This window comes from Polypterus senegalus, chromosome 5, assembly GCF_016835505.1.
Source record: "Polypterus senegalus isolate Bchr_013 chromosome 5, ASM1683550v1, whole genome shotgun sequence".
In the NCBI taxonomy this organism is placed as follows: domain Eukaryota; kingdom Metazoa; phylum Chordata; class Cladistia; order Polypteriformes; family Polypteridae; genus Polypterus; species Polypterus senegalus.
This window is the reverse complement of record NC_053158.1, coordinates 109,045,634-109,063,080: the sequence shown is the minus strand read 5'-3', so window position 1 is coordinate 109,063,080 and position 17,447 is coordinate 109,045,634. Positions and strand designations below refer to the sequence as shown.

General features: G+C 37.5%; 1 protein-coding gene across 2 annotated transcripts in view; it reads right to left on the bottom strand.

The window, feature by feature from the left end:
* si:ch73-173p19.1 overlaps positions 1–17,447 on the bottom strand; it is a 154,827-nt gene that overhangs the window by 81,993 nt on the left and 55,387 nt on the right. For both annotated transcript variants that reach the window (XM_039753220.1, XM_039753222.1), the window contains exons 5-6: positions 11,416–11,559; positions 3,992–4,532 (exon numbers count right to left, since the gene is read on the bottom strand). In XM_039753220.1, coding sequence (XP_039609154.1) covers positions 3,992–4,532; positions 11,416–11,559 — 685 coding nt within the window. The remainder of the gene's footprint in view (positions 1–3,991; positions 4,533–11,415; positions 11,560–17,447) is intronic.

The following is a 17,447-nucleotide window of genomic DNA, read 5'->3' as shown; positions in this document are numbered from 1 at the left end:
AGTCATCGTGTCATTGTTGGTGAGTAACCATAATTAATTTTCTACTTACAGTACTTAGTACATATGCGTACGTTTAGTGTCAACGTACACACATTTACTGTATACAATTTTTCTTGCATTGTACGTATTTATTGCTGGTGACCTGTCTATTGTAATGGCTGTAACATATGTGATATCGGAGACACTCGATATCTTTAAAATAATATTTAGGTTTTACTGTATATAAACAGTGTTTTTACATACATAATTTCAAAGAATCTTACCTAATATCTAAGAGAATATAAAGGGATTATGCTGCATAACTGTGCAGGGAATATTTATAAACAGTGTGGGAGAGTTTATAAGGGCTTAAAATATATAAAAATAACCATACAAACATATGGTTTCTACTTCGCAGATTTTCACCTATCGCGGGGGGGTCTGGAACGCAACCCCCACGATCGAGGAGGGATTACTGTACTGGCAGTCCCCAGGTTATGTACGATAGGGACTGTAGGTTTGTACTTAAGTTGAATTTGTATGTAAGTCGGAACAGGTACATTATTTTAATAAATGCTATTGTTGACTGACTGTAACCAAGTATTCTGCCAATGAATGATGGAGTTTCACCCCTCTCTGACATTTTTATTATTTCTACTTTATTTTCAATGGTGATGGTTTTTCTCTTCTTTACTATATCACCAGCACTTGCATCAGATTTGTGCTTCAGAGACACTCTTGAAGGGTGAAGACAAAAGGTTAAGATGAGTTCTTCTGCACAGCACTGTCCATGCTATCACAGCAGGAAGGCACCCGTCAACACGTCTGATGTACTGACAAGAAACAACAGTACAAGGCTTGCTATTGAGAATGATTTCATGACTCGCCCAGCACACACTCACCTCCACTACAGTTTGCTGCCTGCAGCGTCCGCCACCAAGAACGAACACGTTGCGGCCAAAGGCGGGTATTGAACCGCCCAACCCCATTTCAACAGGCAGCCATCCGAGGCACACTACAATGCTTCCCCCTGTCGCCCCGTTCACCCTCAGTGGCCTCTGTTCAGCCACAACCGGGTCAACGCTTGCAGCATTACCAGCCATGTGTGCTGGGCGGGCAGTTAAACGCCCTCCTCCGCTCCATCCAGCCTGCGTCCAGTCAGGAGCAGTAGCTGCAGCACACGAGCGATAGCTGTGGCCCCAGTGACTACGGACCACAGGTCACTCCTTGCCGCCGGAAGCTGCCCAAGGGACACCACACTGCGCGAGAAGCAGCGAAAATCACCCCCCTCCAGCCACCGCTTGCAGCATCCCCAGGCCAAAGATGACGGAGCAGTAGTTACTGAGGCGCATGCGTCACAGCTGTGGCCTCGTTCGTAAGTCATAGGTCAGATGTCTGTAACCTGCAAACTACCTGTATTATGAAATTGTGACGAGGCCATTGAGCCCAACAAGCTTTTCCATGGTACCCACCTAGATTGTCCAAAATAACATCAAGTTGAGAGTTGAAGATTCCTAAAATTCTGCTCTCCACCACATTACTTGGTAACTTATTAAATGTTTCTATGGCTTTTTTCATGAAGAAAATCTTCCTAACACTGGAACAAAATCTGCCTTTCTCAAGTTTCCAACGATATCCCTGTGTTTTTGTTGCAGAATTTATTTTAAAGTAAAAACTAGGATCTACTGTAGAAATTCCTTTAATAATTTTAAAAACTTCAGTCATGCTCCCTCTTAATCTCCGTCTGCTTAAAATTAGTGCCATCTTTTAGAATATGTAGTTTTGCAAAGCAGCATATACTTTCCATTGATTGTTTTCTGCAAATGCCAAAGTAGTATAATATTAATTGGTAATTTTTTATCTCTGATTAATTAACAAGAACTACATCCTCAACATCATAAAAATTGTGTACACGGTCTTATTGGCATCAACTTACACACTGAATTTTTTGATGTTAGAGAATCATTATGCTTTTCCATTGTTTGGACTGTTTGGATTATGGGTCATAGCGAATGGATTTAGCTGAACAGTAACAAATCCCCCACTGTGCCTATCATCTCATACATTGCATATTTTCTTTTGTCACCAATGTCAGATCTTAGGTTTTTTTTAAGAAATGTTTTGCAAAGATAGAATTCTGGAGCCCATCTCTTAACACATGAAGGGTACTGGTCATGGCACAGGTTGATCAGGCAAGAACGAATCTCCTAAGTTGTCTTGTTCTCTAACATTATAATTCAATGATATTAACTACAAATGCCAAAAACTTGTAATGCATATATTTTAATGCACAGGAGCTAGCCACATACACAATAAACATATAAAGCCCCTTTTTCGGCTTGCAGCTAAAATATTTTGAGCTCTTCTAGTAAATACAATACTTTCATATGAACTTAATGTAAAATTTATTGTAAAACTTACTATAAATTGTTCATTTGCATCACTGTTCAGCTGTGTTTGTGCCATTTGAAATCCCAGATGCTCTCTGATCATAAAAGAGGCTAAAGTACATTACAGTGGAAGAGGGTGAAATGAAATCTATCAATTTTCAAACATTTCTTAGATGTGCTTCAGGGACCATAACAATTACTCAATTTTGTAGTCCAGCCATCCAATGAAAGACCATGTACATACAGTAAGGTTAAAGAGACACGTTGACCAGTTGTTCTGACGGACAACATTTCAGCTAAAAGGAGCAACAATTGTAAAATAGGCATTGAGTTAACAGTAGAACACTTGGTAGGAGTCTTAATTTGGAATGATTACTACTCTCACTTCAGAAAGTGACACTGTTGCATTTAGGGAGAGACACATTCCTGATAGATTCCTGATAACCAAAGAGAACACTAAGTGAAGATGGTATCTGCTGGAAAATAGCAACATTATATATACACAGGGTCTTTCAAGTACATGCTCAGCTTCTTCTGCCTTAACTATACTCTAAGTATACAATCAAGACACTTCAAAATGACATCCATCCCTGGATCTACACCTTTCTACAATCTTTTCATACTTTTTCTGAAACATTTTCTCTGTTTTTTTGTTGACTGTTTTAAGGTCTAAAACTTGGCAGAGGATGCCTAAATAACAGGGCAAAATTATTTTATTATGAAATTGTCACTACAACTGAATACGGACAGAATCAAATGTGCATATTGTACAATGTGGAGGGTTACTGATTATAAAAACTAATTTACAATTGTTCTAAGATTTTTCCAGTTATCCATTGTAATAATTTTTCCAACAATGTTTTTACTTGGATGTAAGTAACTGACTACATGATTTCAGTTTAAAAAAATACAGCTTATTATTTTGGTCTGAGGCAGCTACTCCAATGTAGGACAAAGTGGACACTGCCCATTCTGCTAGGCTTTAGTGGCACACCAGGTGTATTAAGAAAACAGTGATGCAAGCATCCAACTGTACCTTCCCCAACTTCATTACAAAGTAAGTGACTGAACTCTAGCCAACATCTTTCCAGACGCCCCTCTATAGACTTCTAAAGCTAGAAGGCATGAAATGGACTTGAGCAAGAACAAAGGCCTATAATTCTGAGGATGACAGCTAGGATGAACAGAATAACGTACCTATTAGAAGACACTGATTTTGTAACCTTTGCAGTCAAGTGAAACTGTATGGTTCACAGCTAATTGGAGGATCACCCTCAAGAACTGTAGACCCAGAGATATCCAACATCCTAGCCGGAGGATCAGCTACATACTGTGAGAATTTTGCAGCACAATTGAAGGCAAAATTGATCATTTACTGAGTGATTAGCCCCTTTTCCCTACGTATTGGTCAATCAAGACAGCATTATACACAATATACAAGATAACATTAAATAATGCATTTTTAGACCAATGGCAGAGAACAGATACTGATATCATGTTTAAAGTCAGTCATAATCAGGAAAGCAAATGAATAAGTATATAGAGGGATACAATGACAACAGAAACACTATTACCAATATAGGAGTTTGATTTAAACTCTACTATGCATTTCTTTACCTTACCCCAGTGATAGGGCTGCAAAGGTAATTGCTGAAAATTTCCTTCTAATCCAGCATTAGCAATGGCCTCATTCCATAAAGAAACAGGTAATGCAGATGGTGGCAATGGGGGCATATTTTCTTGCTCCTGTGGGTTATGTTCCAATACTGATCGTGCATCTCCCAAGGTTTCTCCTCTGCCCCAACCGTAGTTGTTAGTAGAAGACTGAGAAACAGTTTCTTTTTTATTATCTTCTGGTATACTGGCTTGTGTCACTTCTTGAGAAAGGCTATAAGCACCTTTAGGGAGATCATCACAACAAATGCTTTCAATAGAAGGATTAGTAGAAATACTTTGTACACAAAGTGCTGCATTTGGTGTAAGTCCCAAGGCCCGCAAGGAACAGGAAAGTTCTGCTTCACCAAAGTGTTTCCTAGGAAAACCCTGAATCAAAGAAAACTTGGAAAGGGATGGGTGACACGCAGAAATGTGCTCTATAACACACTTCAGTGGAGCATCAGCTGGAAAACGCTCCCGCATGGATGTCCCAGACGGCAGACGAATCTGTAAAGAAATTACAAAAAAAAAGTATAATATTGCAACCATACATTTATCATTTTTGTTATATATATTTAACTTTAATTTATGCAAACCATACGTATTCAGGCTGTAAAATAATTATTATTGATGTGGTTCTCTAGTGATATTGAAATTAAACAAAGGATATGGGCTTTTAGTTTGGATTTCCGGAATAAAATAGAGGGCATTTACATTAAAAAAAATGGGTGAATGGTATAAAAATTGCAACATATCTACATGTAGTCTCATCTATTTTAAGGACCCAAAAGTAATAGGGCAAATTAATATTATCTTAAATAAAACTACCCTATAGTTTTCAATACTTGGTTGCAAATCCGTTGCAGTCAATGTCTATTTGAAGTATGGAATCTATAGACATCACCAGGAGCTGGGTTTCTTCCTTAGTAATATTCTTCCAGGCCTGTACTGCAGCCATCTTCAGTTCCTAGTTATTTTGGGGGCATCTTGCTTTTACTCTTGTCTTCAGCAAGTGAAATGCATGCTTAATCAGATTTACGTCAAGTGATTGACTTGAGCATTCATTAACATTCCACTTTTGGTCTTGAACTCTTTAGTTGCTTTAGCAATTTTGCTTTGGGTCACTGTCATACAGCAGTGTAAAGTATATGTTCAATTAGTTTTGACACATGCTGTTGAATCTGAGCAGATGTCTCTGCACACTGCATAATTAATCTTGTTGCTTTTAGCAATGGTCACCTCATCAAAATACAAGAGGACAATTTCCAATGGTAGTCATACATGCCAAAGTCATAACACAACATTCACCATGTTTGACAGAAAAGGTGGTATCAGGATCATGAAGTCCCCTTCTTTCTCCACCACTCTAGTGAATCTTTGTCTCATCTGCTCCAACACTGTAAAGTATTTTTTGATGTACTTCTTAGCAAACTCTAACCAGGCATTTCTGTTCTTAGGCTTACTAGTGGTTTGTATCTTGTGGTGAACCCTCTGAATGTCTGCTCATTCAATCTACTTTTCATGGTCAACTTTAAAAACACTGTAAAACTTTGGTGTAGCTGTTTCAATGTGGCCAACAGCTGAAAAGATTTTTTTTTCCCTCATAATGAAGGACTCTTCAATCATTCACTGCAGTAGTCTTCCTTGGTCTATGAAATGGGGCGGGGCTACATGTAAGAAGTGCTGCAACTACTATACCAGTCACTTGCATTTTATGTAAAAGTCCTTCATTTAAAGTTGACAGTCTATACTAAAAAAAACTCATAATATTTGTTTCATTTTAATACCATTATGCTTGAGTAGAGGGCCAGACTAATAAGAACCGTGTCATAGTCAAAATACTTACAGACAACACAGTACATTTAATTGTTAAGATTATACTGTGTAATATACAGCATATTTACTACAGAATAGGAATGTAATTTTAATATGTTATAGGGAGATGTGAAACATAAGCTTGGGCTTATCAACTTTTCTTGAATGCCTTTTGAATCCTCATTTCACAACATAGTCCCTTTTATGAATGCTTCTCTCATTCTGTTTGGAGAATAAAATTAAGTAGATGACCTAAGAGAATGGGATCACGCTTTTTGGGGCTTATTTTAAATAATGCCTACACATACATAGCAACCAACACTTTTTGTAGACTACATTTGCATTTAAGAATTTGCAAAGATCTAAGTGTGAAATGCAACTTTAGAAACTAATTTAATTCCCACATAAAAGGTCTGTTCTAGTGCTGCTTCTTGTGAGTATTAAATGGTTTTATCCAGGTGGCTGAGTCTATAGTGTCCTGGATAATGGACAATCTGTTTGGACGTCTGCAGTATGTGTGGTTCAAGGACTGATTCTCTAATAAGGATTGGAGCAACACTGGAGCATCATAATTAACAGTCCTGTCTGCTTTTCTCTGCATACATCAGATTAAAAATATAACACCAGGACATGTCAACTGTAGAAATTCTCAGATGATTCAGCACAAATGGGGCGTGTAAGGACATAGTATGGGAGTCAGGTAGAGAACTTTGTTTCTTGGTGCAAATAGAACTGTCTGAATCATCAGCAGAACCAAGAAACTGGTTATTTGCTTATGCTGCACCAGATAATTTAAAGCCTGGTCATTATTACGGGATTGGATGTGGACATACTCCAAAACATCTAAATGGGGATAATCCAGTGTTGCAAGTACTTGGGGGGATTCACATCAATGACAGGCTGTACTAGTCTCATAACACAGAAACTACATAATAAAAGAGCATAGTAAACTTTTTTTTCCTCAGGAGACTGCACTCCTTGAAATGAGAAGTTTGGTATTTTTAAAGTTACATCACAGCATTTATTCACAATCATGATATATATTAATTTGTCACATAAGATTGTGTTCTGAAGTGAAGCTTTCTTTTGTTTTTTTTTTTTACAAAGAGTTTAAGCATGAAAAAAAGGCTTAAACTGGCCAAATACATCCACTCTGGAGCAGTAAAACATGCCTTCTGCATTTATGCGTGATCTATATGATAACTAAAGGAATCTACAAATGATTTTATTACTGATTCTTTAAACTATTTTTCCTGAAGTAAGAATACACTTCCTGTTCAACTGGAGGATCTTAGGCATAAATAAGGAAGCTGATCAGCACACAAGTGTTTGAAGCTGCTTACAGAAATTCTGTCTTTCGAGAAAATGGTTTGAAAATATGCATATCCAGGATATGAACATGAATTTAGAAAACAAAGTGTTTATGGTCTTCCTTGACTTGCTTCTGGTAAACACAATACCTAAAAGTTATGGCAAGGAGCACTTCGGTAAAATGCAAGCACAAGAATGGAAGACCTACTGAAAGTATCCTTGTGAGTTTGCTGTGCTCATTTTTCTGTGGATATATACAGTGGTGTGAAAAACTATTTGCCCCCTTCCTGATTTCTTATTCTTTTGCATGTTTGTCACACAAAATGTTTCTGATCATCAAACACATTTAACCATTAGTCAAATATAACACAAGTAAACACAAAATGCAGTTTTTAAATGATGGTTTTTATTATTTAGGGAGGATAAAAATCCAAACCTACATGGCCCTGTGTGAAAAAGTAATTGCCCCTTGAACCTAATAACTGGTTGGGCCACCCTTAGCAGCAATAACTGCAATCAAGCGCTTATATAACTTGCAATGAGTCTTTTACAGCGCTCTGAAGGAATTTTGGCCCACTCATCTTTGTAGAATTGTTGTAATTCAGCTTTATTTGAGGGTTTTCTAGCATAAACCGCCTTTTTAAGGTCATGCCATAGCATCTCAAATGGATTCAGGTCAGGACTTTGACTAGGCCACTCCAAAGTCTTCATTTTGTTTTTCTTCAGCCATTCAGAGGTGGATTTGCTGGTGTGTTTTGGGTCATTGTCCTGTTGCAGCACCCAAGATCGCTTCAGCTTGAGTTGACGAACAGATGGCCGGACATTCTCCTTCAGGATTTTATGGTAGACAGTAGAATTCATGGTTCCATCTATCACAGCAAGCCTTCCAGGTCCTGAAGCAGCAAAACAACCCCAGACCATCACACTACCGCCACCATATTTTACTGTTGGTATGATGTTCTTTTTCTGAAATCCTGTGTTCCTTTTACGCCAGATGTAACGGGACATTTGCCTTCCAAAAAGTTCAACTTTTGTCTCATCAGTCCACAAGGTATTTTCCCAAAAGTCTTGGCAATCATTGACATGTTTCTTAGCAAAATTGAGACGAGCCCTAATGTTCTTTTGCTTAACAGTGGTTTGCGTCTTGGAAATCTGCCATGTAGGCCGTTTTTGCCCAGTCTCTTTCTTATGGTGGAGTCGTGAACACTGACCTTAATTGAGACAAGTGAGGCCTGCAGTTCTTTAGACGTTGTCCTGAGGTCTTTTGTGACCTCTCGGATGAGTCGTCTCTGCGCTCTTGGGGTAATTTTGGTCGGCCGGCCACTCCTGGGAAGGTTCACCACTGTTCCATGTTTTTGCCATTTGTGGATAATGGCTCTCACTGTGGTTCGCTGGAGTCTCAAAGCTTTAGAAATGGCTTTATAACCTTTACCAGACTGATAGATCTCAATTACTTCTGTTCTCATTTGTTCCTGAATTTCTTTGGATCTTGGCATGATGTCTAGCTTTTGAGGTGCTTTTGGTCTACTTCTCTGTGTCAGGCAGCTCCTATTTAAGTGATTTCTTGATTGAAACAGGTGTGGCAGTAATCAGGCCTGGGGGTGGCTACGGAAATTGAACTCAGGTGTGATACACCACAGTTAGGTTATTTTTTAACATGGGGGCAATTACTTTTTCACACAGGGCCATGTAGGTTTGGATTTTTTTTCTCCCTAAATAATAAAAACCATCATTTAAAAACTGCATTTTGTGTTTACTTGTGTTATATTTTACTAATGGTTAAATTTGTTTGATGATCAGAAACATTTTGTGTGACAAACATGCAAAAGAATAAGAAATCAGGAAGGGGGCAAATAGTTTTTCACACCACTGTATCTCATAAGAAGCAAAATAAATCAAGTATCAGATATTTAAAGTACCTGAACCAATTTAAGGTAGAAAAAGCAAAGAGAGAATGGCTTGCCCCCAAGGAACAAGAGAACAAACTATTAGGATGGCAATTCAACATGTTGGAACTCTGAATGTGATTAAGACTAACCTGAAATAACTGTCTTATTGCATTCATAAAATCTCAGTATCCACTCCAAGCAAACTGAAAAAAGTGTTTTTTTATAGGATATGTTTATGAGAAGCTGACTGAGCTTTTTTCCTGATATTGGGCCTGAAAAGTGTAGCAGCCAGCAAAGGCACTTTGGACATGCTGTAGGGGCGAGCTCCTGTCTGTGTGCGAGTTAACACAGACAGAAGTGCAATGCATAAATAAAATGCTCTTACAAGAAAAGAAAAAAAAAACAGGTAATTTGGACTATGCAAGCAGAAAAGAGGCTTATCTGTCCAATGTCAGGTTTTTGCCATACAATGACAGAACAGAAAAATAAAAATGGATGAAGACTGTGGCTAAACTCATTATACCTGGAAAACAATTGTACAGCTATTACCCTGTTAGGCAACGTATCAGCTTTCTGTAAAAAATCTAAGGAGCTCCTAACTGTGCATCAAAAGTAGTAAGGCAGTCAAACCCCTCAGTTACTTATGTAATCTGACATCCTTAAAGTAATGTAATCAAACAACGGCAGTCTTTAAATTTGACATGCTCGCTGACTAAGTCATGTAACGTGGCACTGCCCTAATGCAGATACAGTACTCTGCCAAGGTTACATCTTCTACTCTCCGGGAGTCTCCTGCTTATGATTTTCATTGCCAGGACATCAAGGTGCAATTTGGAGAATTTCCAGAGTAGAGACCTGAAGGTGGCATACCTGTTAGCAAATTTTTGACTCTGTGTCCTCCACTGACTGTGATCTGTTGTATGTTGATGCAATTTACATTTGTGTGTGATGTTCATGGGAACAGAATTACTCTCTCCAGATCAAGAGAGTTCCATTTTACTCAATCAGTAAAGAGTGGCATGCCCTCTATACATTAAAGGAAAGGAAGCTGCCTCAACTGGCATCACTGAAATACCTTTCTTGTACTTGTACACAGGCCAGGTAAGGCCACAGATGACTGAGACTGACCAACACATTAGTGATGCAGTAGAATTTTTGTAGATACTGAAATGAATTATGGTGGTAATATAGAAGTCAAGCCCTCAGGGAAAAAAAAAAAAATTCTCTTAAGATTATGACTTCTGGGCAGTGATCAAAGGAAGTGGCTTAAAAAAAGCTACTATGAATGGCTGCTAGGATCAAAACCCATAATAGGGTAATGGCCTCAACAACATTCAAAGACTTCCAAAAAGAACTGCTGCATGCCCCCATCAACACCAGCCAGCCAATGTAATTTAATCAAGTCATGTGAATGTTAGTCAGCACCTTCCACAGTCAATGTATCAGGCATACCACAAAGAGAGAAAAAAACAGATGGATAGATTCCTCTCTCTCCTAGCTGGTCCAGATAAAGCGGAGAACCCATATCCAGGACATAGTGTAAGCTGGAGGGGTGATCGCACCCCAAGAGGACAAAGACGCCCCTGGGAATACCCCTGAAACACAGACTACCCTCACATTGCTCCTTACCTTCTTACTTGCGCTATAACGCGTAATACAAGCCTCACGCGATACTCCGCTAACTTAAAAGCCTTGCGCAGCGCCCGGCGGTTTTGGAATTGATTGTTTGCTTTTCCCTCTCTCTCTGCTCCTAGCGGAACTGTCATCTCTGACTTGTCATGGAGCACGTTTAAGCTCATGTGTTTGCAGTGTTTGAATAAAAATCCTTCTTGTTTCTACGACCTCCTGTGCAAATCTGTGACTCAACCGTGACAATAGGAATTGTTCCTGGACGCAGAGTGACCTGGGTTATTTAATTCAGCACGTTACCGCTGCACCCATTCTTAGGGCAAACAAATGGAATATGAAGTAAATTGATGCAATATTTCGTAGTGATTAAATTAGTTGAAATGCAATTAAAATAAAAAAAAAATGCTAAAATTTTCATGAGTTTAACATTTGCAAAGCTCTATCAAGGTTCTGTATAGAAAAACATTCTAGGTCAAAGACAAAATACATTAAAATCTAATATTGCACAGGCACAACAGAAACAATAAGAAATCAAAAAACACACAAATAATATGTTGCTATTAACTGCAGAAGAACACATTGATGACTCATTTGTTGTTTATTCCTGAGTGACTGGCTCAGGTAAACAATTTCTCTCTGGGTACTGGTTATTCCACATTTTCAAACCATAAAGTTGCAATTATGTGCATTTAACACAAATGTTTGCAGTATTTACTGTACACAGTAAACTTTTACAGACCACTTACATTCAGGATACATATGTTCTCCATGGCTGTCTGAATTCTTCCTCCTAGCTTACTGGCTTTATCAGTAGGCTCAATGGCAGGTTTCAATTTCTCTTCTAACATCTTACGATCATCAGCAATTCTTTTCAAGGCAAGTTCTCGTTGCTGGAGAAAATGGATAAAATGTGAAGTTAATGCAGAATTCCAGCTGAATTTCACAATACAGGTGATAGAAAACAAGACTTTACAATCCATCACACCATAAATAAAAGATCATCAATTGTTTCATTTGCTGTCTCAATCCCTATCGTGAAATGAAAAGTGCAGAGTATTAAAGCTAAATTGATTCTTTTAGATGTTTTGTTTAGCTCGATGCCATTTAAAGCATTAGTTGTAATAAAAAAGGGCCTAAAATTGATATATTTGGTCTGAGAATCTATTGTGTACATGTTTCATCTATAAATAAAGTTTTTATTTTTATATTAACATGTAAAATTATCAAATTTGCTTTCTGGGTTGCACTTTGCTTAACATGAAATAAGAGCAAATACAGAATAGGTTAAAAATGTACAACTAATGAAAATAATTTTCATCATTTAAGAATGCATTGATAAAATACTTTTACCAACCTGAATAGGCTTTTATCTACAGAAGACAAATTTACCACATACTGTATATGGCGACAGTCCTCTCCAAATTTACAAAACTTCCTGGAGTTTTATGTTGGTTTGTAGAGCAACTATTCTCCCTTAATTAGTGATGGTAAGTGCAGCATTTAATGTGTGTCTTTCATAAACTGAAGTGATTTCTAGTTTCTTCATTATTGCCTTCTGGTAAACATTTATCAAGTCATCTACATAAACACCTGATTGTCATACAGTTTTTCTGTTTGTTTTTTGGTTTTTTTTTAATTTTGGCAGACCGCTAAACGAAGCAATAGAGCAGAAATTGTGAACAGACTGGATCACACAATGATAAATAACAGTACAAGATCCACTGAGCAGTCCAAGTTTACAAAGAAGTATTAAAATAATTGCTCTTAGAAGGTTTACTGGCATTGATAATTCAACGTAGATTATTATTAATGCAAGTACCGTAGATCCCGGAATATAAGCCGACTCGGTATACTAGCCCACCGCTTTCTCTACCTACTAAATTACATGTATTTGCCGATGACCGGTATTTAAGCCAACCCCCTTCCCCAAGCAAAATTTTCTACATTTCCTTAAAGGTGTCTCTTCAGGTATATTTATCATATTTATCGGTGAGAATTTGAGACTGCCGGCATTTTTGATGGAAACCAGGAAGTGATTGCGGAGAAGTTTGTTAAAATGAAACCTTTGTGTTGAAACTATATACGCAAATACGGTACATCGGCGGGTGGATTTCCAGAGACTCGTTATAAATTTGATTAACTTAAATACACAATACAGTGGACCCTTGACTTACGAACTTAATTCAATCGCGAAGGCTAACCCATAATGCGTTCTGAACCTCCCACTGCAACACTTACTTAACCTTTTCATAATAAAAAAGGGTTGTATAATGTGCATAATTTACCAAAACACCAATAATTTTTCTAATGTGCTAACCAAAAAGTTATAAAAAGTGCCTAGCCTACCAGAAGTAGGCTAGATTAAGCTAGGAGCATGGCGCGCGCATGGTCGCAGCGGCTCAGGGCTCTCCTTTTCAGTGCACTTTTTTGTTGTTTTTGTACTTTTTTTTTCCCCTTGTTTGTGCACGATCGGTTCGGCGAACATCCGCTACACCCGTCAGAACCTTATAGACATCGGTGTCCAGAGCCAGACATCTGTTTCGAGTGTTTTTCATCACACGCACAACATCCCAGACAACATAGCGAGACCAGCGGGCTCTCCGTGGATTGTTGTCGGGTCTAGGAGACGACACAGACGGAGGAGGGAAAGAAAGTAGAAGCGGGGCCGCAGATCCGGCGTTATGCTAAGGCTAAAAAAACAACCATACAAGCCCTATACAGAACTTTTTTTCTGCACTGAAGGAGCTGCTTTTAATCTCATTGTAGATGTGTATAGTGACAATAAAAGGCATTCTGTTCTAGAAACAACAATTTCATACTGTACTCGCCATTTAATTGACATCTTTGGGCTGCAGGAAAGGAGGAGGAGAAGAATGAAATGGAAGGTGGTTATTGTTTAGAAGGTGCCTCCTTATGCAAATCTTTTCTTTGTAAAATTGTCGAGATGGTGGATTTAGACATGCTGTACATATTAGCGAGATCGGTCACACGAACAGCACTCTCATATTTCCACACAATTTCCATCTTCGTTTTGATTGTGATCGCTTTCTTTACCTTCTCTTCCTTCCTTAGCAATAATGTGTCTTGCTTGCATGGTCTTAATGAATTATATACTGTATATAGGTAAATCACTGCAATGGCCGAAATTACATCCACAAACACATGCATCTGGGCTCCGACTGACGCTACTAACGCTCTCGTTGTTTGTTTACAATCGCGCAAGCAGATACACGTGACCGCATCTGGGTCGTAATGCAAGATGTTGGTTGTAAATCAAAACAAAAATTTGCATTTTAAAACTTCCCGATAATTTATTATAAATTTTATTAATAAAATCAACAACTAAAATAAATTCTTAAATTCTTTATTTAAAGTACCAGCATGCAAAGCTACTTCTTCATCTGAAAGATGGCTCTGTGGTTTCGTCATTATTTACTTGCGTATTTATCGGCAAAACCGGCATTGCGCTGGAAATCTTGAATCTGAAACGATGCTCGTTGTATAAACCGACCCCCAAACTCCAAGCCAAAAATCTAGGACGAAATTCTCGGCTTATATAACGGGATCTACGGTATATAATTGTTCATATTGTTTTTATTCAGTCACCATTTTTTAAAATCCAATGCTATGATGGGCCAGTACGTCTTTTTTTTACCTCACATTTGCTGACATTCTAGATAGTAATTATTGTATCAACTTAATAGTTCACTCGATTTTTAACATTTACATCCAAATACACATCTTATCACTATCATGGTCATCAGCATAAATGTTAATCGACACTGACATCACCAATTTAAAATTTTAAAAAATAAAATTAATTATTAAGTGAATAAAGCATGGTCCTTTCCTGTTATAAATATCACCTTTTTTTAGCACCTAGCCCTGAAATGTATTAACCTCTCTATTTAATAGTTTGATTTTTATCAAACATCACTTCTTGCATCACCCCCTCTACATCATTTTACTTTGATCAATTTATTTCTTTATTCTCCTCTGTAAAACTTGTTTTTCTTCTAATAGTTTCTTCTACCTCATTTTACTGGAAGCAATATGTTTTGCCCCCAAAATAAGTGTTTTGGTGTATTTGGTGGTGCATGAACTACTATTTGGGTACACATTGGTAGCTTTTTTCTTACTAATCTTTGAGTCACATAAATTCATAGATTGTGGTGAAATCAGTTTTGGTTTTGTGGCAGTGCACAATTTTAAATAAAAACAGTGTGGCTCAGGCTCATTAAATGTGGGTGCATACTGTGAAAATCTGTGCAACCGTGGGGTGAGCAATGGGTAAAACTGCTTATTGCATGTTCATTTGTAAACACAGTCAGTTCAGCTAGTGTCCTCACTGACAATCTAGGGGTCGTTAAGCAAAGCATCTGCACCTGCAAGAGTATAAAGAGTCTGGGTAGGACAGAAAGAGGATCAGATAAGAAAGAATGGAAGAAGAAAGGCAAAGAATACAAGGCAGGGGGCAGAGATGGGATGAAAAAATAGAGAAAACTAAAAAGGAGAGAGTAGGATCAGGAGAGTGGGCCAGTGCAGCAGGCAGGAGGGCATGGCAGGGTTGAGTGAAAGGAACAGCACTCCAGATAAAGCACTCAACATCACTCAATAAAGAGGCCTGATGTGTGAGCAGATTAGACAAGAGAAAGAAAGACTCATTTCAGATTCAGAAAGACTTACAGGAAAATATGAAAGCATCCCAATTTTAACTCAGTGTTTTAATCTTGGTTTTAACATTTCAGTAGATGTATTTATTTATTGATTTTAACCCTTCAAATGAGCACTAGTTCATATTGGAATATTTATTGGATTATTTATTTACAGTAAAAGTGCACTGCATTATTTATTTTGGATGCTGCTTGGTGGCGGGATAGAACTGAACTAGCACTTGCACCAAACTTGTCGTTTGTGTTTTGTGTCATTGCACTAGTCCATCTCAGTTTCTTGACTTTTAATTTCGCAGGAAAAGGAAGATGCCAGGGCTATGGGCAACCTGGGGCATCACATATGCCCACCAGGGATGTGCAGAGAGAGCCCAGTATTTATTTTTATCTGGTATTTGTTGAAGCAACAAAATTAAATGTATTTGTATTTGAATAAAAGTGGAAATAAGTGTAACAATCCAGTTTGTTTTTGTCTTTAAATACATTTCTATTTTTTTAATTCTAAACAGTCAATAAACTAACACAATTATAAACACTTTAAAGTAATACTGGTTTATGGGTTTCATAAACACAGCAATAAAAATATATAACCATGAACCTAATTGAAAAGAAAATTGTTTTAAAACTAACATTCAGTTCCCAATCCACACTCACATATACAAATCCCAGAGAGGACACTGGAAAAATAAAAAAATAATAATAAATTATGGGAACAATGCTGACTTTTTATATAAAATGTTGTTGCGATTTATGTATTTGATTCGCATTAGCCCCTTACAGCTGCTCAGCAGTAAGGTGAATAACTTCTTTAATGTCAGTATAGCATCATCACTACAGCCAATTAGCTTTGAAAATCCTTCGCAGGCACTCTGCAAGTCAAGACTAAGGCTGTCATAACCAGTGATGTTTACAGCCCTTTTGGTGTGAAGTGGCTCAAAGTGGAAGTAGGGGCACCATATAAGACAGGGTTTTTTATATCTTAATCCTGGACAAAATTTAGTGGGCACTTTTATTTCTGTGTTTTTAATTACACTGGAAATTTGGATTTTATAGCAGAAGCTACTATTTTAGTTCTGGCTCCTGTCAAATTTTTTGTGGAAGAAATTGAGTAAATAAAAAGAAAATAAAACCAAATCTGAAAACAATAACAACATGCTCACTCTTTCAGAGAGGATTCTTAGTATACAAGGGAAATAAACTTGTCTAGAAATGCATCCCTAAAAATGTTGCTCCTCCCCAATTTAGGATTCAGTCAAGAAGATACCGCCTTGTAAATCTGATGTCAATCAGTAGTATTTTGAACTGGGACACATTATTTGCTCATTACTTTATGAACTACCATTGTTGCACAATACTGTTAATAAATGTATTTTTGACTGAACAGAACTGCTACACTTATCTTTTAAAAAGTTCATCTCTGTCAATAAGAGTTTTTTTAATTACAAAAAAAAAGAATTACCTACAGTATTTTGTCTCTTCACTAGAATAATAAATGTACATGTTAGCTCTTACTTAAAATTAACTTTTGTGTGTGACCGTGCGCAAGTGGGTGACTTTCCGGCGCATAAGTGCTCCTTGACATTAAGAGCCATTACTTTTACGCAGGCTAGAGCGGTGTACTATGAAAGGTTTGATTTTTATTACCCGACGAAGGCAAAACATTCAGGGCACAGAAATTGCTACTATCAGATTTTAAGTTTTCAAAGGTGAGCATGCTTGAATCGGTTAAGCAACAGTTCTGTCAAAAAGTAATCAGTAACAGTGCACCTCTAAAATGATTTAAATGGATAAACTGATGAGTAGGTAGATATAAAAAAGACTCTCACCTAAATATGCACAAAAGCAAATAAATTGTGCTAAAGAGAAACTGGGGCAGTTTCTAAGCAGGGTAATTCCTGATAGTGACTATGGAGGTAGTGGCAGCTGTAGTAACCACACAAAGTACCTTACCCTAACTTGTAATGAAATCCAACATGTTTATTTAAATGTATACTTAATAGTATAAATGAGTAGTATTACTGAAATAAATTACTTAGCATTATAATTGGCAGTCACAAACACCCTTCTGGATCATACTTATTTATTGTTTGCATCAAACATAGTCCCCA